The sequence below is a fragment of the Salminus brasiliensis genome, chromosome 15, assembly GCF_030463535.1.
Source record: "Salminus brasiliensis chromosome 15, fSalBra1.hap2, whole genome shotgun sequence".
Taxonomy (NCBI): Eukaryota; Metazoa; Chordata; class Actinopteri; order Characiformes; family Bryconidae; genus Salminus; species Salminus brasiliensis.
The window spans coordinates 5,275,114-5,287,367 of NC_132892.1; the positions used below are offsets into that span (position 1 = coordinate 5,275,114).

Sequence of the window (12,254 nt, forward strand, 5' to 3'; positions counted from 1 at the left end):
TGTGAAAACCAACAGCAAACTAGACGAGGCTGAAGACAAACCCTGAGAGCGGAGGAGAGCATCCAACACATAGAAGACGACATCCAACAGAAATGCTGAAGCTACAGGTGAAGCTGGGTGCCGAAGTAACTGACCAGGAGAGACGCTCTAGGATTAAGAACGTTAACATATATGGTGTTCCCGAAGGAGCAGGTGTGAGGTGGGGGGGGAAAAGGCGGTGTTTACGTTACTTTGAGAAAATTTAGACATACCCGACCAAACTCTCCAAATAGAAAAGCACCCATCGTGGCACTCGAACCCCAAATACTGGCAAAAATGTGCAAAAATTCCTCAGCAATCCTCCAAACGTGTGAAGGAACGCGACTAACTTTGGACAATGAACACAAACCAAACATTGCAGGAGGTACAGAGAGTTCTGCAAAATCTACAACCCTAATTTTAAACCCTATACCCGGCACGGGTAAGAGTCAGTCATGATGGCACCTGAATTTAAAAGAAAGGGAATCGCCAGGCTAGGTGAGGGCGAGATCGCTGGCCCTTGGAGGGAGTCCAAGGGGGGCACCAATAGCCTATCCTAGAAGGAACACTGACCAGCCAGAAAAACCCTGCTCATCATTGCCACTTGTTGTGTTCTTTGAAGATGTATGCTGAACGCTCACAGTTACGGCGGCCCACAGAAATCAAAGAGTTCTACATCAATTTCAGACAAAAGCTAAATAAAGGCCAGGTTTGCTTCAAGCCCACTGTTGAAGGAAGCTGAAGAAGACGACTGAAGAACTTTGACGCTCACACAACATAGCTTCCAATTACTAGTAATGTTAGCTTAGCTCTTATTGGCTCATATTCTGTAGGATGAGAGAATAATAACTGGAACTGTGCTGTGTTCGAGGGTCCCTCAGAATTCTCTGCAGGCAGCAAGACCACCACCCACTCAACCAACAACGAATTTTACAGAACAATGAGTCACACCCCAAGCATTTATCCATATACATACACACACACCACACATACACCCTCCACCAGCTCTTCCCATTCTAGAGTCATTCAAGAGAATGATTTCATGTTTCACATGAATGAGAAACCACATCGACGATCACACACACCGCGTACAGTAAAGCCACCCTTTCATGCCTTAGATAAGGGGTCAGTGCCTGAAACGCAGGGCATCAAACATGTACTCTGATTTCTGCTGGAAACCAGATGACCTTGCCCTAACAAAAAGCCACGACGGACGCTGGGGGAAAAAAAAAGCTCTGATAAGTGAGAAGTGGAACACTCCAGCAAATGACTGAGGGGTGTGATAATGTAAACAAAAGAAAAGACTCAATGGATATGTTTGACCACAGCTCCCTCTAGTGGTTACTGCTTTTGTTTTGCTGGAGAAAACAGGCCTGACCCATAAATCAATAACGTCAACATTCCCACTAATGCGATGCAGTGACACCAAACGGACCGATTCTGACCAGATTTATGATCCTAGAAATGTAAATAAATTAGTGTAGAACTTCTTTTCACCCACACCCCCTTGATTAGTAGGACCAGGTACTCTCCACTGCTGACCAAGAGCTCCCCACAAGCCTTGCTGTTGGTCAAAATGCTCTGGTGCTCGTCAAAGGTGATCAAGCCTGCATATTTCTCATGCATCCAATGACGAGAATCTACTGTTCGGTTTCTGACTAACAGATATCCCAGATTTGCTATGAGGTAATCAACGTTATTCATATCTACCCGTCTATCCATCCGTCTACCCGTACGTCTACCCGTCTATCCATCCGTCTACCCGTACGTCTACCCGTCTATCCGTCTACCCGTACGTCTACCCGTCTATCCATCCGTCTACCCGTACGTCTACCCGTCTATCCATCCGTCTACCCGTCTATCCACCCGTCTACCCGTCTATCCACCCGTCTACCCGTCTATCCATTGGTCTACCCGTACGTCTACCCATCTTCCCATCAGTCTACCCGTACGTCTACCCGTCTATCCATCCGTCTACCCGTACGTCTACCCGTCTATCCGTCCGTCTACCCGTACGTCTACCCGTCTATCCGTCCGTACGTCTACCCGTCTATCCGTCCGTACGTCTACCCGTCTATCCATCCGTACGTCTACCCGTCTATCCATCCGTCTACCCGTCTATCCATCCGTCTACCCGTCTATCCATCCGTCTACCCGTCTTCCCATCAGTCTACCCGTCTTCCCATCAGTCTACCCGTACGTCTACCCATCTTCCCATCAGTCTACCCGTACGTCTACCCGTCTTCCCATCAGTCTACCCGTACGTCTACCCGTCTACCCGTACGTCTACCCGTACGTCTACCCGTCTATCCATCCGTCTACCCGTCTATCCATCCGTCTACCCGTACGTCTACCCATCTATCCATCAGTCTACCCGTACGTCTACCCATCTTCCCATCAGTCTACCCGTACGTCTACCCAACTTCCTTTCCTTTGGCAAAATGGGTCAGAAGAGAGATTTGACAGACTCTGGAAAGTCAAAAGTTGTGAGATGTCTTGCAGAGGGATGCAGCAGTCTTGAAATTGACAAACTTTTGATCACCGAACAAACCACCGTTTCATGGCAAATAACCAACAGGGTCGCAAGAAACGTGTTGGGAAAAATAGGCGTAAAATAGCTTCCCATGAATTGAGGAAAATCAAGCGTGAAGCTGCCAACATGCCATTTGCCAACAGTTTTGCCATATTTCAGAGATGCAGCGTTACTGGAGTATCAAAAAGCACAAGGTGTGCGATACTCAGGGACATGGCCAAGGTAAGGAAGGCTGAAAAACGACCACCTTTGAACAAGAAACATAAGATAAAACGTCAAGACTGGGCCAAGAAATATCTTAAGACTGATTTAAGGTTTTATGGACTGATGAAATGCGAGTGACTCTTGATGGGCCAGATGGATGGGCCCGAGGCTGGATCAGTAAAGAGCAGAGAGCTCCACTCCGACTCAGACGCCAGCAAGGTGGAGGTGGGGTACTGGTATGGGCTGGGATCATCAAAGATGAACTTGTGGGACCTTTTCGGGTTGAGGATGGAGTGAAGCTCAACTCCCAGACCTACTGACAGTTTCTGGAAGACACCTTCTTCAAGCAGTGGTACAGAAAGAAGTCGGTATCGTTCAAGAAAACCATGATATTCATGCAGGACAATGCTCCATCACATGCATCCAAATACTCCACAGCCTGGCTGGCCGGTAAGGGTCTAAAAGAAGAGAAAATGATGACATGGCCCCCTTGTTCACCTGATCTGAACCCCATAGAGAACCTGTGGTCCCTTATGAAATGTGAGATCTACAGGGAGGGAAAACAGTACACCTCTCTGAACAGTGTCTGGGAGGCTGTGGTGTCTGCTGCACGCAATGTTGATCGTAAACAGATCAAGCTACTGACAATCTATGGATGGAAGGCTTTTGAGTGTCATTGTAAAGAAAGGTGGCTATATTGGCAGAACTAGAAAAAATTATATCCTCAGCTAATTGTACAACATGTACACTCGACCCGATTCCCTCTAAATTGCTAAAAGAAATTCTCCCAATTATAATCGGACCTCTTTTAACAATTGTAAATTCATCCCTTAGCCTTGGGCATGTACCCCAAACCCTTAAAATAGCAGTTATAAAACCTTTAATCAAAAAACCAAATCTTGATCCTAGCGTATTATCTAATTATAGACCCATCTCAAACTTAACATTCGTATCTAAGATATTAGAAAAAGCTGTGGCCCAACAACTCTGCTTATACCTGAGTAAAGATGACATGTATGAGAAATTCCAGTCTGGATTTAGACTCAATCACAGCACAGAGACAGCCCTAGTGAAGATTACGAATGATCTCCTTCTTGCCTCTGATCAAGGCTACGTATCTTTATTAGTCCTACTAGACCTTAGTGCAGCCTTTGATACAATAGATCATTCTATATTACTAGAAAGATTAGAGAAAATGGTTGGAATCACAGGGACAGCCCTATCATGGTTCCAATCATATCTAACGGGACGCTTCCAATTTGTAAAGATAAATGATTTATCTTCAAACTACACAGAAGTAAGATATGGAGTTCCGCAAGGCTCAATTTTAGGACCACTATTATTTACATTATACATGTTACCACTGGGCTCAGTTATAAGCAGACATGGCGTTAATTTCCACTTCTATGCAGATGACACACAGCTCTATATATCAGCCAAACCTGACGATAAATTTAGACTACAGAAAATGGAGGACTGTGTAAAGGATATAAAACTCTGGATGTCACATAACTTCCTTCTCCTTAACAGTGACAAAACCGAAGTTCTCCTTTTAGGTCCAAAAGACTCTAGAAATAAACTATCAGACTTAATGTTAGACTTGGCAGATTCTCCCATCATTCCTGGTTTAGCAGCTAAAAATCTTGGCGTCACATTCGACTCAGATTTATCATTTGAGCAACATATAGCTAATATTAGTAGAACAGCCTTTATGCAGCTTAGGAACATCTCCAAACTAAGAAACTCCTTATCACTACAAGACGCAGAAAAGCTAGTACATGCTTTTATTACCTCAAGGCTAGATTACTGTAATGCGTTACTGTCAGGTTGTTCCAGCAGGAACCTCAATAAACTTCAGCTGGTGCAAAATGCTGCAGCCAGGGTCCTTACTAAAACTAGAAAATTTGACCATATCAGTCCAGTTCTATCAGCACTTCATTGGCTCCCAGTTAAATTCCATATTGAATACAAAATTCTTTTATTAACATATAAAGCCCTACATGGCCTCGCTCCTGAGTACCTGCAGGATCTTATAGTATATTACGAACCATCAAGACTACTTAGATCTCAGGGTGCTGGCCTCTTACGCGTTCCCAAAATTCAGAAAACCTCAGCAGGGGGAAGAGCCTTTTCCTATAAAGCCCCCCAGCTCTGGAATAACCTTCCAGATAATGTTCGGGACTCAGACACAGTCTCAATCTTTAAATCTAAACTGAAAACTTATATGTTTAGTTTAGCTTTTGGTAATTAATGTTTCTTAGATAAGGGCTGCAGGTCCAGGGGTTCGCGGACCCAGGGAATTGTAGTACTCTGAGATGCTGGAGCTGTCGTCTCGCTGCTTACACGCGATCACTCAGGTTTGTTGACGGTGGAGCAGATAGATGCTGGTGTTCTCAGGGTACGCCCGTGTCCGTGTTACCTTCTGGCTCTCTCCTTTTAATTATGCTGTGATAATCAGACCTGCCGGAGTCATCAGACATACCCAGATGCTGATGATCAACATTCTCTGCACTCCATAAAATTCCTCTTAGAACTAACTTCTCTCTCTTTACCTTCCCCGAGTAAATGGCCACCCAGCCCGATCTGCAGGAAGATTGCCCGCTGAGGTCCCCTCTACCTGCATCTAACCAGCTGCCACCTACCAGTCCAGCCAGCGGGTCCCCCCCAACCCGCCACCACCCATGGCTCACCCGCCAGCCGCTGCTGCCTGTTTGGTGGCCGTGCTGAAACCTAGATGGACTCGTGCCTGTCTGACACTATTAATATCACAACTATTAACTTTCTGTTGTACCTGGTTTGGTAATTTTTATCATTAATGTTTAAAACAGTCTGGCCAGAGGAGGATGGGTCCCCCTTGTGAGTCTTGGTTCCTCCCAAGGTTTCTTCCTCCAGCTCTGAGGGAGTTTTTCCTTGCCACTGTCGCCGTTGGCTTGCTCACGGGGGTCTTTGACGCTTCATGTTATTTCTTCTTTCTTCTCTGTCTCTGTTCTTTATTAAGTAATAATTATGTAAAGCTGCTTTGTGACGACAACAGTTGTAAAAAGCGCTATACAAATAAATTTGACTTGACTTGACTTGACTGTCTAGCCGTCTGTCTAGCCATATATTTGTAGAGACCAAACCAAAGTGTGATGGCTAGACGCCAGGGTCAGAACACCTCCAAAGCATCAGACATGCAGTGGTCAATACCTACCAAAAGTGCTCCAAGAAAGGACAACTGGTGAACCAGCGACAGGGTCATGAGCACCTATGGGCACCTATGACTCCCTGATGAGATCCATGGAGGCCCCACCCACCTCACAACTTTGTGCCAACATCTTTGTGCCAGATACCACAGGACGCCTTCAGAGGTCTTGTAGAGTCCATACCTTGAGTGGTTAGATCAGTGGTGGTGGCACAAGAGGGCCTACGCAAAATATGGCAGGTGGTGCTATCGTTATGACTGATCGCTACTGAAACAAGACCTTGTATCTCCATTTTATCAAAACAAGAAAATGCCAACGGTTTTTGAGGGGGTGAGAAAACGAGTGCTAACTTGAAACCATCACAGCCCAACAGACTCAAATATGCTAATGAGAGAATCATGACAGCGCAACAAGACACTTCTCAGCAGGCAGCACAAACATGCATTTGTTAACGCAGATAATTTAACAAAAAAGACAGCTATTTGTTTTGTGAACATATCTAATAAGCTGTCAAATATGGTGTTGTCAAATTGTCAGCCGTCCGAATAAACTAGACATACAGCCCAAGTAATGAGACTGAAGCTGGCTTTGTATTAGAATTTTCCATTCCACCTTAAATTTCACCTTTTGGTTTGCAAGATTGCGGCCTCAGTGTTTTTAGACCTTTCGGTCAGAGGTTTCTAGGGTATACTGCAGTACATATATAAGCATTTCCATAAGTTGAACTTTTGAACATTGACTTTTAACATCAAATTAATGCAAAAACAACATTTATAGTGTTCAATTCACCCTGGTAGGCTGGATATCAGCTTCTGGGCCTAATCCTGACTGATGGCAACCCATTCTTGCCTAATTCAGTACTTGGACTTTCTCACAACCTCTGCTTTTATTTGACCACCACTTTTTTTTTTAAAAGTATTGGCGACAGGTTCTCCACGGGATTGAGATCTGGAGAGATTCCTGGCCATGGTTTTTAATGTTTTGCTCCCAGAGCCACAAAAAAAGTTTGCGGACAGCACAATTGTTCGCAAACAGTTGGGAGAAGTTGCTCTTAGAAAATGGTACTGTTCTTAGGCACAACTGGGAGGGAGTCCACTCTCTTGGATGAAAAGCAACCCCACAAATGAATGGTCTCAGGTTGCTTCACTGTGGCCATGGCACAGGACCCATGACATGGTAGCGCTCACCTTTTCTTCTCTGGACAATCATTTTTCCAGACATCCCAAACAGTCTTAAAAGGGGCTTCATCAGAGAAACTAACCTCACTCCAGTCTTCTGCAGTCCAATCCCTATACTTCCTGCAGAAAGTCAGCCTGTCCTTGACACCAAGCCATCCTCCAAAAGCCTGCAACCTCTTTAGGAGGAGGTTCTGGAAGGTGCTGGACTTTCCGTGACTTTCTGACAGCGATTGAACCTCCCTTCTTAAAGTTCTTGATGATCTGATCAATGGTTGGCTTAGGTGCAACCTTATAAGCAGCGATGCCGTTGCCAGTGAAGCCCTTTTGATGCAAAGCAAAGGCGACTGCACCCGTTTATTGAAGGTAACCTTTGCTAACAGAAGACCACCCGCCTTTCAAAGCTACCAGGCTGCTCTTCCAATTCAATCAGCAAGACGGAGTGGTCTCAGCTGCCTTGTTCTGGTCAACACTTTCTTCTGAGCTGACGAGAAGATCGCTGAAATGATATTAGCAGGTTATTTTAGGGCAGGGTTTGGAATGCAGTGGAAATTGGGTTTACTTTTCATAGCGAGGAAGGACTTTGCATTAATTGCAATTCATTGGCCTACTCTTCTTAACAAGCTAGAGAGTCAGTAAAATTTGGGTCCGTCTCAAAACTTTTGGTCACGACTGCACATTCTTGCCCCTGTGCGCCAGCACATTCAGCAGCTGCATCGTTTAAGACAGAACTGAAGGGTTGAATTGGACGCCGAACATTCAGCTTTTACAAACTGTAGCTTCTAAGGCTACCAGCGTCTTGCACCTCAGCACAGGCTTGATTCTGCCAAAACATCTGGCAGTGTTTAAAGCAGCAGCGTTCGCTTACAGATCAGAGCTGGTTTTCCTTCACAGGTGTAAAGAACGTCTGCACTGTCTGAAAAACAAACCCCTAGCTAACTTCACTCCACCGACTACATCAACAGAAAGAAAAGCAGCGTTTAAAAGTGCAAAGCACTGTTTCATGGATGTTATGGTGAAACGGCCAGCAGTGAGACCAACAGCTTGGAGGATCGGTTTGTGGCCTTGAGGAGGACGATGGACGTAAACATGAAGGATCTTCCCTTTGTTATCTGTGCTTCTGCACAACTGCTGTGAAATACACAAAGAACCTTTAAAGAAACGGAGCATAAAAGCTGCCGTTCAGTATGGTGAAGACCTCACAGGCCTAGCAGAGCTGCAAGAGCAGACCCCACTACCAGGGGAGGTGAGTGATACAGGAGCTATAATATCCTATATATATATATATATATATATATATATATATATATATATATATATATATATATATATATAATATAGCCTCCCTGCATCTCCTCAGCAAATGCAAATATTGCAAATATTATGGGTATAATGCAGTAAAATACAATATTTGCATTTGCTGAGGAGATGCAAGGAGGCTATATTGTCTGCACAATGAAATGCAACTAATTAGGGATGTGACCGTATACAATTGCTCACAGCGTTGGTGAAAACAGATGTTTTTAAGCTCCCTCACTGAGCTTTTACTGCCTGAACCACATGTTTGGCCTAAAGCTCGTCTAACGTCTTAAAACCCATTCACGGTGGAGAACAAGTTGCAACGGTATGATAACCTGGGCAATATGACTAAATGAATATTTTATCAGATTGTGATCAATGGTATCGTGATAAACAATACGCCTTTCTAAACATATGGAGGAGACTGTTAGTGCTTAATAAACACTGATCAGCTGCAGGTTTCGTTACTAACAGTGTAATTAGACTGGTTTAATTAGATGAAGAACAGCAGATGTTGAGTATAAATCACTGTATTCAGTACAGGAGAGTATCTGAACAGTAGTTTATAAGAATCTGTCGCTACTGATGTATTTAGTTTGTGATTACTATGTACTGTGGTCAATATTGTGTATTTTTACCATATCAGCCAGCCCTACCATCTCAGGCTAAAATGTAAGGTATAATGCCATCCCTACTACTGATTACATTTTAATCAAATCATTGCTCTTCAAAGTATACCCAGTGTGTGTGAATGGTGATGTGATCAGTAGTGTAGTGTAGACAGCAGTTCTGATGCACAGCTAAAACGGAGAACGTCTTGATGGAGAATGTTTTCCTTTTAAAACTAAGACATTAGTGTGAACGTAGCCTAAGAGACAGGTTTAAGTTCTATTTTTTATCCATTATTAGAACATTATATAGTTAATTTATTGTAAAAGTGAATTCTGGTTGGCTGTTGTAAAAGTGGGTTAAACGCTCCAGTCTTACAGTCACAGTGTTGGTGGAAGCAAAGAAAGCTGCTTTCATAAAAAGGCTAAACACACACTGCCTAAAGCCAGGAATAAAATCCATTTATATAGGGTTGCAAAGGAATGGCATTTTAACGGAATGATAACAGTCTCAGAAAACATCCAGATTTCCCAATATTTTAATTATTATTACTGTTACAATTGTTAGTTGGAATGTTTCTTTAAGAAATTAAAGCAGAAGGTTGTTTGGTTGGTTTTACTACAGTCAAAACTTTTCTAATAAAATCCAGGTGTAAAAATAAATAAATAAATAAATAAATAGAAATAAAAAGTATTATCAAAAGGGAAATGTAAGTAAATAGATAAATAAATAAATCTGCACATGCATATACTTTATATTTTCAACTAATTATTTATTTTACTATATACTAATTATAATTTTCATTAGGGATTCACCTGCAACTATTTTGACATTAATTCCATAGGTTTTTTTTTTTTTTTTTTTTTTTTAAAAGAGAATAGTAAAAAAATATTTTTTGTTTGGTTGCATTTTTTTCCAGGACCAATATTAAGCAAATGTACACTATATGATAATCGATGTTTCATATCTGATGTTCATAAAGTTCATAAAAAATAATGTCCAAACTTTTAGACTTTCACACAATCAATACATATAAAACTTGTGCGAGTTCACTACTCATTTCAGGACATAACACAAAATGATGCCCACCCCCTTAGTTTTCTGTTCACTTAAGCAGCCACAGATCTCTCACAAGCAGAGTACAACTTAGCATGACAGTGGTATTTAAACAAGAGGGACTTCTTGAGAGGAACTGCAGATTCCAGCACTGATACCCGTAGTACGCAAGCAGCTGGGCTTCACACTACAGATGGTTCCAAGGATCGAGCTAAGCAAACGTCCCGCAAATCTCCCAGGTACTCACCTGATGTTCAATCCAGTGGTCTGGCCAATGTTCTCCCAAGCTTGCAGCTCCTGCCCCAGTTTCTGTCAAGCATGGAAACAAAGATAAGACAAAGATAAAAACACTGGTATAATGGCAATACTGGAGGGGGAGAGGGGTCTTGGCATCAACACAAGGTCAGAATTACAACAACATACAGCTAATATTTGGTCCCTTACATCCCTTAGCCAGCTGTACCTTGAGCAGATGCTTCTGGTAGCCATTAACAAACTTCTAGCTGAATTCAATTAGTTACATCCTGGCTTGACTTAAGCACAGTACACCAATTTTTGATCAGGTTTAGCTCAGGCCTGCCTGGTCCATTCCACAACAACTTCTGATGTGCGATTAGGGTCACTGTCCTGTCTTCATTAAACCATCCACAACAATCCCAGAGCAAGATGCTCCAAACACCAGGCTTAAAAGTTTTCACAGTGCGTTCATCCCCAAGAGCCTCCTCTTAACTCCTCCAAATATCCTTGTCCCATCATACCCAAAAACCTCCCTCCAATAGCCCTTTTTTTGGTCATGTGGTCAGCTGAACTTGAGGCTGTCGATTTTGGAGCAGGGGCTTCTTTAGTAGATGTCAACCTCTCAGTCCATGGCGATGCAGTGCCTGCGATCTGCACCGAGCTCCGTTGTACTGTGTGTTGAGTGCCGAGAGAAACTACCAGCTGTGACCAATCGCAATCACTTACAGGAAGTTAAGAGTCTTTTAAGTCCAAGTTAAGACCTTTCAGGACTTTAATAATCCAAAAGGATGTACTTATATTTTTGACCTTGTATCGATTATTAGGCTATGCTATGGTCTATGGCTATTAAAATGAATTTCCTGGCAACATAAACCCCAGTGACTCTACATTCTTGTCCTCTGGTCATTGGTGTCATTATAATAAGAGGCACCAACAACATTTTTTTTTTTTAAGTAAGAAAAATTGCTACTGCTGTATCAGAGACTCTTCCAGACACTAAAACATTAATCACTGTGAAGTTACAGCCTTCAGCGGTTAATTATTTTTAGCTGGTAAAACAGATATCATTGTTTAAGAAGGCCTGAGACTACAGAGCATGCAACATATATTCCCGAGATGCTGCAAAAGCAAGCAGGGGGTCTGTCCTGATTTATGCATCACTTGTAACAGTCCAGAAGTTATGCTTAAAAGACACTGCGCTTGTAGGCAAGCATTTTTACTATCTAGATGCAAGGAAAAGCAAGTGAACCCTTTGCCATTGACCTGGATTTCTGCCTTGATTACTAATATAACCAATCAGACCACATTTTATAAGGCATTATAGACAAAAAGTCTTAACTAACCTAATAACACAGACAACAGTCATACTAAGGTCTTTTATTGAGCACATTGAGTTTTAATAAACACCTGAAGTTCAGGCTAGAAAAAGTAAGTGAATCTCGGTGTTCATGATTTCTCCAAGAGCTAACAGTCATAATGTGTTTCAATTAAGGAGACAGGTCTGTTCTTCTCAGGAAAGACTGGTTAGCGTGAACCATGCCTCAACACAAACAACTTACAGACGTTCTCAGAAGACATTAGAGATGCATTAAGCTGTAAAAGTCTACAGAAGAATTGCTAAAGACCTGGGTGTACCTCAATCCATGGCTAGACAAACTGTCTACTAATAGAGAAAATTCAAGACTGTCGGATATTCTTTCTAGGAGTCGGCGTCCTAATAAGATCATTCCAAGATCACAATCTTGGGCAATCTTGGAAGAACCCAAGGGTAACAGCAAAAGACCTACAGAAACTCTACAAGATGCAAAAACCTTTTGTTCATGTGTCTGTTGTTAGAAAATCACTGAACAAGAACTAGGGATGCACCGGTACCACTATTTCTATTCCGACACAGATATCAGATTTTCAAGTATCTGCCAACACAGTATCGATACAGAT

General features: G+C 42.6%; 1 protein-coding gene across 1 annotated transcript in view; it reads right to left on the reverse strand.

The window, feature by feature from the left end:
* mad1l1 (mitotic arrest deficient 1 like 1) overlaps positions 1 to 12,254 on the reverse strand; it is a 95,454-nt gene that overhangs the window by 73,898 nt on the left and 9,302 nt on the right. The window contains exon 9 of the mRNA XM_072657665.1: positions 10,327 to 10,388. Coding sequence (XP_072513766.1) covers positions 10,327 to 10,388 — 62 coding nt within the window. The remainder of the gene's footprint in view (positions 1 to 10,326; positions 10,389 to 12,254) is intronic.